Source organism: Oncorhynchus clarkii, unplaced genomic scaffold (assembly GCF_045791955.1).
Source record: "Oncorhynchus clarkii lewisi isolate Uvic-CL-2024 unplaced genomic scaffold, UVic_Ocla_1.0 unplaced_contig_12468_pilon_pilon, whole genome shotgun sequence".
Lineage (NCBI taxonomy): Eukaryota > Metazoa > Chordata > Actinopteri > Salmoniformes > Salmonidae > Oncorhynchus > Oncorhynchus clarkii.
Genome location: NW_027261138.1, coordinates 142,337 through 152,500, shown reverse-complemented (window position 1 = coordinate 152,500; position 10,164 = coordinate 142,337). Strand labels below are relative to the sequence as shown.

At 47.6% G+C, this 10,164-nt stretch overlaps 1 protein-coding gene across 3 annotated transcripts in view; it reads left to right on the top strand.

Moving 5' to 3' along the window:
• LOC139405194 (single Ig IL-1-related receptor-like) overlaps positions 1 to 9,705 on the top strand; it is a 26,356-nt gene extending 16,651 nt beyond the window's left edge. The window contains exons 5-10 of one of the 3 annotated variants that reach the window (XR_011633867.1): positions 536 to 679; positions 1,359 to 1,461; positions 1,777 to 1,933; positions 5,046 to 5,217; positions 7,815 to 8,226; positions 8,747 to 9,398. Coding sequence is in view for 2 of the 3 variants with exons in the window: in XM_071147624.1 (XP_071003725.1) it covers positions 536 to 679; positions 1,359 to 1,461; positions 1,777 to 1,933; positions 5,046 to 5,217; positions 7,815 to 7,996 (758 nt within the window). In the remaining variant the exon portion in view is untranslated. Of the gene's footprint in view, positions 1 to 535; positions 680 to 1,358; positions 1,462 to 1,776; positions 1,934 to 5,045; positions 5,218 to 7,814 lie in introns of all 3 variants that reach the window. The other 2 variants (XM_071147624.1, XM_071147626.1) reach the window with 2 other exon arrangements.
• Positions 9,706 to 10,164: the final 459 nt, after the last annotated feature.

Sequence of the window (10,164 nt, the reverse complement as noted above, 5' to 3'; positions counted from 1 at the left end):
TGGGCTATGGTTAGTTGTACAGATGTAGGATCTTAATTTGAGCCAGTTTGCTACAGCAGGAAAATAATCTTGCAGCAACAGCAAATGTGAATTACTATGTGGATTATAATGAATGGACATTTTTTGTAGGGGTTAGAGACATTTTCCATTAGGGCAAATCAATTCTGATATTAAAAACTTTAGAAGCCTTCTTAAACCTCAATTACACTACACGTTTGCATTTCCTGATTTGCTGGAAAATTCAGGCGACAACAGGAAGATCAAATTAAGATAAGGCCTGTAGGTACCTGTAAGCAGGTTGAAGTAGTATTGGGGGTTACAATGTATTGAACATATCAAAGATACTGTATATTGTTATATACTTGCAATGATTGTCATATATGGTTGTAAGAAGGGTTTACTCAGGATCATGACACTGAATTGTGGTTGTTTTAACCTACCTGAATTGAAATGTTTAATCGTTCTGGGAGAGTGTCTGCCAAATGACTCCAAGGTAAGTTAAGCTGTGTTACAATGTCTCTCTTTATGTCACCAGATGGGAAGCTGCATGATGCCTACTTCTCCTATGTCAACAACGAATACGACAGAAAGTTGGTCAACTTCATCCTCAAACCTCACCTGGTGAACAAATCTGGACATAAGCTACACCTCAGTGATAACAACATCCTACCTGGGGGTGGTAATGATGACACAACATAGCCCTCTGTAACTCCTACAGTCCGTTCGGTTCTTACATGAAAAACAACAACATTTTGGCCATTTGGCAGACGCGCTTATCCAGAGCAATTTACAGGAGCAATTAGGGTTAAGTGCCTTGTTCAATCCCCAAGCTGCCTTTTCACATAGTCGGCTTGGGGATTCAAACCAGCGATCTTTAGGCTACTGGCCTAATGCTCTTAACCTAATAGGTTACCTGCTGCCCTGTCTTCCCTGAAAGTTATCAGGTTAACTGTATTTTCCTCCATTTTCTTCTTCTTCTCCCTCTTATTGTTCCTCTTCCTCTTGTTCTTCTTCCTCATCTTCTTCCTCTTCTTCTTCCTCTTCCTCTTATTGTTCTTCTTCCTCTTCCTCTTCCTCTTATTGTTGTTCTTCCTCTTCTTCTTCCTCTTTTTCCTCTTCTTCCTCTTCCTCTTCCTCTTTTTCCTCTTCCTCTTCTTCTTCGTCCTCTTTTTCCTCTTCTTCCTCTTCCTCTTCCTCTTATTGTTGTTCTTCCTCTTCTTCTTCTTCATCTTCCTCTTCTTCCTCTTCTTCTTCTTCCTCTTTTTCCTCTTCTTCCTCTTCCTCTTTTTCTTCTTCCCCTTCTTCTTCCTCTTCTTCTTCCACTTCTTCTTCCTCTTCTTCTTTTTCTCCTCTGTCAGAGCCGTCTGCTGAGTTCCTGATGAACGTTAGTCACTGTCGGCGCCTCATTGTAGTGATGTCACACGCCTACCTAGAACAGGACTGGTGCTGTAACAACTTTAGGTATGTATGCAGATAGCTCACCATTATGCCTAAGTAAAAAAATAATATTTGATCTATCTCTTACCTTAGCATGCTAAACGCTAATGCTAATGCTAGTTGTGTCGCTGTGTGTTCCTCTTTTATCTCAGCATGCTAACTGCTAATGCTGGTTGTGTCTCTGTGGTCCTCTCTTAGCTTAGCAGGCTAAGCCACTAATGCCACTAATGCTACAATGTCACTATGTGCTTACCCATTTCCGTAAAAAACAGGCAAGTCTGTACAAAACCCTCAGCATAGCATGATCTAGCTGACTGCTAATGTTATCCACCCTCTCAGACAGGGCCTTCTGCACCTGCTGGAGCTGTCCCAGAGGCCCATCATCATCATCACATTGGAGGGTCAGGTCAAACTCATGAGACCCGATGTGGTCCAGCAACTCAGAGAACACCGACACAAACTCACCTTGCTCACCTGGTCGGGATCACACTCCATGGTGACTCAACCTAGCCTTGAACCTAACCCTTTATTTTAATTTTATTTCACCTTTATTTAACCAGGTTTGCTAGTTGAGAACAAGTTCTCATTTATAACTGTGACCTGGCCAAGATAAAGCAAAGCAGTTCGACACATACAACAACACAGAGTTGCATATGGAATAAACAAACATACAGTCAATAATACAGTAGAAAAAATATATAGTTACAGTGTGTGCAAATGAGGTAAGATAAGGGAGGTAAAGGCAATAAAATAGGCCATAGTGGTGAGGTAATTACGATATAGCAATTAAACACTGGAGTGATAGATGTGCAGAAGCTGAATGTGCAAGTAGAGATACCGGGGTGCAAAGGAGCTAAATAAATAAATACAGTATGGCGATGAGGTAGTTGGATGGGCTATTTACAGATGGGCTATGTGCAGGTGCAATGATCTGTGAGCTGCTCTGACAACTGGTGCTTGAAGTTAGTGAAGAAGATAAGAGTCTCCAGCTTCAGCGATTTTGGCAGTTCGTTCCAGTCATTGGCAGCAGAGAACTGGAAGGAAAGGCGGCCAAAGGAGGAATTGGCTTTGGGGGTGACCAGTGAAATATACCTGCTGGAGCGTGTGCTGCGGGTGGGTGCTGCTATGGTGACCAGTGAACTGAGATAAGGCAGGGCTTTACCTAGCAAAGACTTGTAGATGACCTGGAGCCAGTGGGTTTGGCGACGAGTATGAAACGAGGGTCAGCCAACGAGAACATACAGGTCGCAGTGGTGGGTAGTATATGGGGCTTTGGTGACAAAACGGATGGCACTGTGATAGACTGCATCCAATTTGTTGAGTAGAGTGTTGGAGACTATTTTGTAAATGACATCGCCGAAGTCGAGGATCGGTAGGATAGTCAGTTTTACAAGGATATGTTTGGCAGCATGAGTGAAGAATGCTTTGTTGCGAAATAGGACGCCGATTCTAGAATGCTTAATGTGAGTCTGGAAGGAGAGGTTACAGTCTAACCAAACACCTAGGTATTTGTAGTTGTCCACATATTCTAGGTGAGAACCGTTCAGAGTAGTGATGCTGGATGGACGGTCAGGTGCGGGCAGCGATCAGTTGAAGAGCATGCATTTAGTTTTATTTGCATTTAAGAGCAGTTGGAGGACACGGAAGGAGAGTTGTATGGCATTGAAGCTCGTCTGGAGGTTAGTTAACACAGTGTCCAAAGAAGTGCCAGAAGTATACAGAATGGTGTCGTCTGCGTAGAGGTGAATCAGAGAATCACCAGCAGCAAGAGCGACATCATTGATGTATACAGAGAAGAGAGTCGGCCTGAGAATTGAACCCTGTGGCACCCCCATAGAGACTACCAGAGGTCTGGACAACAGGCCCTCCGATTTGACACACTGAACTCTATCAGAGAAGTTGTTGGTGAACCAGGCGAGGCAGTCATTTGAGAAACCAAGGCTGTTGAGTCTGCCGATAAGAATGTGGTGATTGACACAGTCGAAAGCCTTGGCCAGGTCAATGAATACGGCTGCACAGTATTGTCTCTTATTGATGGCAGTTATGATATCATTTAGGACCTTGAGCGTAGCTGAGGTGCACCCATGACCAGCTCGGAAACCAGATTGCATAGTGGAGAAGGTAAGACTCTCTCCCTCCAGTCAGGCTACCAGCACCTCCCCCTCCCTCCGGTCAGGCTACCAGCACCTCCCCCTCCCTCCAGTCAGGCTACCAGCTCCTCCACCTCCCTCCAGTCAGGCTACCAGCTCCTCCCCCTTCCTCCAGTCAGGTAGCTCTAGGCCAATGTTAGGTAGCTCTAGTCCAACGTTAGGTAGCTCTGGTCCAACGTTAGGTAGCTCTAGTCCAACGTTAGGTAGCTCTAGTCAAACGTTAGGTAGCACTAGTCCAATGTTAGGTAGCTCTAATCCAACGTTAGGTAGCTCTGGTCCAACGTTAGGTAGCTCTAGTCCAACGTTAGGTAGCTCTAGTCTAACGTTAGGTAGCTCTGGTCCAACGTTAGGTAGCTCTGGTCCAACGTTAGGTAGCTCTAGTCCAACGTTAGGTAGCTCTGGTCCAACGTTAGGTAGCTCAGGTCCAACGTTAGGTAGCTCTGGTCCAACGTTAGGTAGCTCTAGTCCAACGTTAGGTAGCTCTGGTCCAACGTTAGGTAGCTCTGGTCCAACGTTAGGTAGCTCTGGTCCAATGTTAGGTAGCTCTAGTCCAACGTTAGGTAGCTCTGGTCCAACGTTAGGTAGCTCTAGTCCAACGTTAGGTAGCTCTGATCCAACGTTAGGTAGCTCTGGTCCAACGTTAGGTAGCTCAGGTCCAACGTTAGGTAGCTCTGGTCCAACGTTAGGTAGCTCTGGTCCAACGTTAGGTAGCTCTGGTCCAACGTTAGGTAGCTCTGGTCCAACGTTAGGTAGCTCTGGTCCAACGTTAGGTAGCTCTGGTCCAACGTCAGGTAGCTCAGGTCCAACGTTAGGTAGCTCTGGTCCAACGTTAGGTAGCTCTAGTCCAACGTTAGGTAGCTCTGGTCCAATGTTAGGTAGCTCTAGTCCAACGTTAGGTAGCTCTGGTCCAACGTTAGGTAGCTCTAGTCCAACGTTAGGTAGCTCTGGTCCAACGTTAGGTAGCTCTAGTCCAACGTTAGGTAGCTCTGGTCCAACGGTAGGTAGCTCTGGTCCAACGTTATGTAGCTCTGGTCCAACGTTAGGTAGCTCTGGTCCAACGTTAGGTAGCTCTGGTCCAACGTTAGGTATCTCTAAGCCAACCCTTAAGAAGTTCAAACACATTCAAAGTTCCTCCATAGAACCCGCTCCTCCCTAGGTATGATTCTGTGGGTCTAATTCAGATAATGCATGTCATAACAACGAGATGCCCAGCTCTCTCCTTAACAGCACCCTACACTACACTTGTCTGTCCAATGCATGTACATATCTTTCCCGTTCCATAGCGAGCTGCTTTATTCATTGGTGAAGTCATTTAATGTCGAGCTGAACCTCGATATCAGAGGTTTAAAAATTAACAGAACAGTGGAACGGAACAAAATAACGGTTCTGTTCAGAACGAAACGATTGGAAAATAATTTTGGTTAACTAGACTGTGTATACTGTGCCATGTCTCCCCAGCTGCCGTCGTCAGTGTTCTGGAAGGAGTTGGCCCTGGCCATGCCTCATAGGGTTGTGTTCCACAGCGACACGGCAGGGGACCCCCAGACTCTCTTCCAAGACGATAAGGACCCCATGCTCACCCTCAACCCAGACTACCTGGACTGTCGCCCTGACCCTGTTGGAGACCTGGGTAAAACCAAGTGAATGGCTGGCAACAGGGTTGGGTACAATTGATGCTGGATTACAATGCAAATTACATTTCAGATTGGGTCAATTTCAATTCAATTAAATTAGAATTGGCCTTGTAATCCCCAGGACCAATACCGTTTTGGGTTATGTAATGTAATCATATCCACGCACGGCTCATAATAATGTCTGGAACGGAGCGAATGGAATGACATCAAACATATGGAATCCATGTATTTGATACCATTCCACTAGTTCCGCTCCAGCCATCAGCTCGTCCTCCCCAATTAAGGTGTCACCTGTGCCATGGCCAATGCATTATCTTAATTATTGCTGCTACAGTTATTATTATATATATATATTTTTTGATGAGGCAAGTCAGTTAAGAACAAATTCTTATTTACAATGACATCCGACCAGGGAACAGTGGGTTAACTGCCTTGTTCAGGGGAACAGTGGGTTAACTGCCTTGTTCAGGGGGCAGAACTTGATATTTTTACCTTGTCAGCTTGGGGATTTGATGTAGGAACCTTTCGGTTACTGGCCCCTCCACTCTAACCACTAGACTACCTGCCGCCCCTCCACTCTAACCACTAGGCTACCTGCCGCCCCTCCACTCTAACCACTAGGCTACCTGCCGCCCCTCCACTCTAACCACTAGGCTACCTGCCGCCCCTCCACTCTAACCACTAGGCTACCTGCCGCCCCTCCACTCTAACCACTAGGCTACCTGCCGCCCCTCCACTCTAACCACTAGGCTACCTGCCGCCCCTCCACTCTAACCACTAGGCTACCTGCCGCCCCTCCACTCTAACCACTAGGCTACCCTGCCGCCCCTCCACTCTAACCACTAGGCTACCTGCCGAGCCTCCACTCTAACCACTAGGCAACCTGCCGCCCCTCCACTCTAACCACTAGGCTACCTGCCGCCCCTCCACTCTAACCACTAGGCAACCTGCCACCCCTCCACTCTAACCACTAGACTACCTGCCGTCCTTCCACTCTAACCACTAGGCTACCTGCCGCCCCTTCACTCTAACCACTAGGCAACCTGCCGCCCCTCCACTCTAACCACTAGGCTACCTGCCGCCCCTCCACTCTAACCACTAGGCTACCTGCCACCCCTCCACTCTAACCACTACGCAACCTGCCGCCCCCCCACTCTAACCACTAGGCTACCTGCCGCCCCTCCACTCTAACCACTAGGCTACCTGCCGCCCCTCCACTCTAACCACTAGGCAACCTGCCGCCCCTCCACTCTAACCACTAGGCTACCTGCCGCCCCTCCACTCTAACCACTAGGCTACCTGCCACCCCTCCACTCTAACCACTAGGCAACCTGCCGCCCCCCCACTCTAACCACTAGGCTACCTGCCGCCCCTCCACTCTAACCACTAGGCTACCTGCCGCCCCTCCACTCTAACCACTAGGCAACCTGCCGCCCCTCCACTCTAACCACTAGGCTACCTGCCGCCCCTCCACTCTAACCAATAGGCTACCTGCCGCCCCTCCACTCTAACCACTAGGCAACCTGCCGCCCCTCCACTCTAACCACTAGGCTACCTGCCGCCCCTCCACTCTAACCACTAGGCAACCTGCCACCCCTCCACTCTAACCACTAGACTACCTGCCGTCCTTCCACTCTAACCACTAGGCTACCTGCCGCCCCTTCACTCTAACCACTAGGCAACCTGCCGCCCCTCCACTCTAACCACTAGGCTACCTGCCGCCCCTCCACTCTAACCACTAGGCTACCTGCCACCCCTCCACTCTAACCACTAGGCAACCTGCCGCCCCCCCACTCTAACCACTAGGCTACCTGCCGCCCCTCCACTCTAACCACTAGGCTACCTGCCGCCCCTCCACTCTAACCACTAGGCAACCTGCCGCCCCTCCACTCTAACCACTAGGCTACCTGCCGCCCCTCCACTCTAACCACTAGGCTACCTGCCACCCCTCCACTCTAACCACTAGGCAACCTGCCGCCCCCCCACTCTAACCACTAGGCTACCTGCCGCCCCTCCACTCTAACCACTAGGCTACCTGCCGCCCCTCCACTCTAACCACTAGGCAACCTGCCGCCCCTCCACTCTAACCACTAGGCTACCTGCCGCCCCTCCACTCTAACCAATAGGCTACCTGCCGCCCCTCCACTCTAACCACTAGGCTACCTGCCGCCCCTCCACTCTAACCACTAGGCAACCTGCCGACCCTCCACTCTAACCACTAGGCAACCTGCCGCCCCTCCACTCTAACCACTAGGCTACCTGCCGACCCTCCACTCTAACCACTAGGCAACCTGCCGCCCCTCCACTCTAACCACTAGGCTACCTGCCGCCCCTCCACTCTAACCACTAGGCAACCTGCCACCCCTCCACCATAACCACTAGGCAACCTGCTGCCCCTCCACTCTAACCACTAGGCTACCTGCCACCCCGATGCTTTCTCCAAGGTTGAAAATAATGTCAATGAAGAATAATAATCACTCTAAAGCCCCGTAGAACTAAGATTGTTGACCGACAGCATCGATCCACACATTTCTTCAACCAAATTACTGAATCTCCTCATTCACCTTCTGGTTTCTTCCCTCCTTCTCTCCAGGCCTTCATCTCCCAGTCTACAAGGCACTGGCATCCAGAGCCCCTGTGCTGCCTATGTTCCCCTCGGTCCCTGCATCCCTGACTGAGTCCAAACTCTCGGATATAGATGTATCGGACCTGGGATCGCGCAACTACGGAGCTCGCAATGACTTCTACTGCCTGGTTACAGAGGACAACATCTAAAAAAGACTGTAGCTTCTGAAGAAAAAAGGAGAACAAGATCTCCAACTTCTACTCTTCACTCTTCACTTCAGTCTGAATGTAAAACAGGTTCTCTCACCAACACTATCTACAACTTCCTGGTGTATGTTTCCATATTCAAGCAAGTGTTACATTTAATATATATTTTTTTAAAGTGAATAATTTTGTTCTTGGAACAAGTTTGATCTGATCTGTTTATTGAACTGTACTGAGTGTACAAAACATTAGGAACACCTGCTCTCTCTATCCACGACATAGACTGACCAGGTGAATCCAGGTGAAAGCTATGATCCCTTATTGATGTCACTTGTTCAATCCACTTCCAGCAGTGTAGATAAAGGGGAGACAGGTTAAATAAGGATTTTTAAGCCTTGAGACAATTGATACATGGATTGTGTGTCTGCCATGCAAAGGGTGAATGGGCAAGATAAAATATTGATGTGCCTTTGAACAGGGGTTTGGTAGTAGATGCCACGTGTACCGGTTTGCAATGCTGCTGGGTTTTTCACACTCAACAGTCAACAGTTTCCACTCAACAGTTTCCAGTGTGTATCAAGAATGGCCCACCATCCAAAAGACATCCAGCCAATTTGACACAACTGTGGCAAGCATTGGGATCGACATGGGCCAGCATCCCTGTGGAACACTTTTGACACCTTGTAGAATCCATGCCCCTATGAAATGAGACTGTTCTAGGGGGGGGGGGGGGGGGTGCAACTCAATATCAAGGAGATGTTTTGTACACTCAGTGTGTAAAAGTTGATTCCAATGATCATTTCACTGAAATGTTTTGAATGACCTTGGTAGTTACACTACATGTTATTATATGAAATTTGTATAAGATACCTGTTATGTGAACTGTATGTGGAAAAATAGAAGAAGTGGTTCAGTGGTCTACTGCAGTAGTCTGGGATTTTGTTTTTACGTTAAAGTGGAAATGCATTCATTCTAATTTCGTAATGTTTGTTTAGAATTATGTTCAATAGAAATATTTATCGATCAAAGCTACCCTTTCTGTAGTTTAGGGCAGTTTACTAGTCCAGCCCTTTTTCATAGGTAACTCATCTTGGACGAGCCTTGGCTTGTACGAACCAATCTCATGTTTCTTTTTTGTAGGGGTTGATACAATTTTCCTTAAAGTCAGACATTTTAAAGTGGAAATTCCAAACTTTAGAAGCATTTTTGAAACCTTGAACACACTAAAAGTTTGCATTTTCTTCTTGGTGTACAAGTATACCTCCTGGACTGGACGCTATTCTATTGCCCACTGTTACCCCGAATCTGTCTCATAAATGCTGAATGCCAAGCAGAGTCGCACGTGATCTTTGGTATGACTCGGCCGGAAGAATAAACTCCCAGTGTTCCAATCTCAGGGCGGACACCCGAACCACATGGCCACTGATTTGTTCTCTTTATTTTTAACTGTTTAGTATTTTCTTCAGATATTACTTTCCCTCACCAGCAGAGGGCAGAGTTGAGTCGACTTGGGGGGGGACCTTTCTTATCATAACAATAATCTCAGTGCCCCATTCCCTAGGGGTTATTTGTTAATTGGGATCCCCATTAACTCTTCTTGGGGTCCACAAAAAAACACAAAATATCACAAGTACAAAGCACTGATACACTGATAGACAAGGACAGTCACACAAATGTAAAATACAATGATAAACAAACAATACAACTAAAGAATATTGTGCGTTAAAGTGTGTTTATGTGTGTCCCCCTCACAGTCCCCGCCGTTACATAAGTTGTTGTCTGATCCATTTTTTTTAAAGGTCATTTTACTGTTTACTTCAGTAATTGGAGATGGTAGGGTAGTTCCATACAATCATGGTCTCTGTATAATACTGTGTGTTGCCGTGAATTTGTTTTGGGACTGTGAAGAGACCCCTGGTGGCATGTCTTGTGGGGTATGTACGGGTGTCTGAAGAGACCCCTGGTGGCATGTCTTGTGGGGTATGTACGGGTGTCTGAAGAGACCCCTGGTGGCATGTCTTGTGGGGTATGTACGGGTGTCTGAAGAGACCCCTGGTGGCATGTCTTGTGGGGTATGTACGGGTGTCTGAAGAGACCCCTGGTGGCATGTCTTGTGGGGTATGTACGGGTGTCTGAAGAGACCCCTGGTGGCATGTCTTGTGGGGTATGTACGG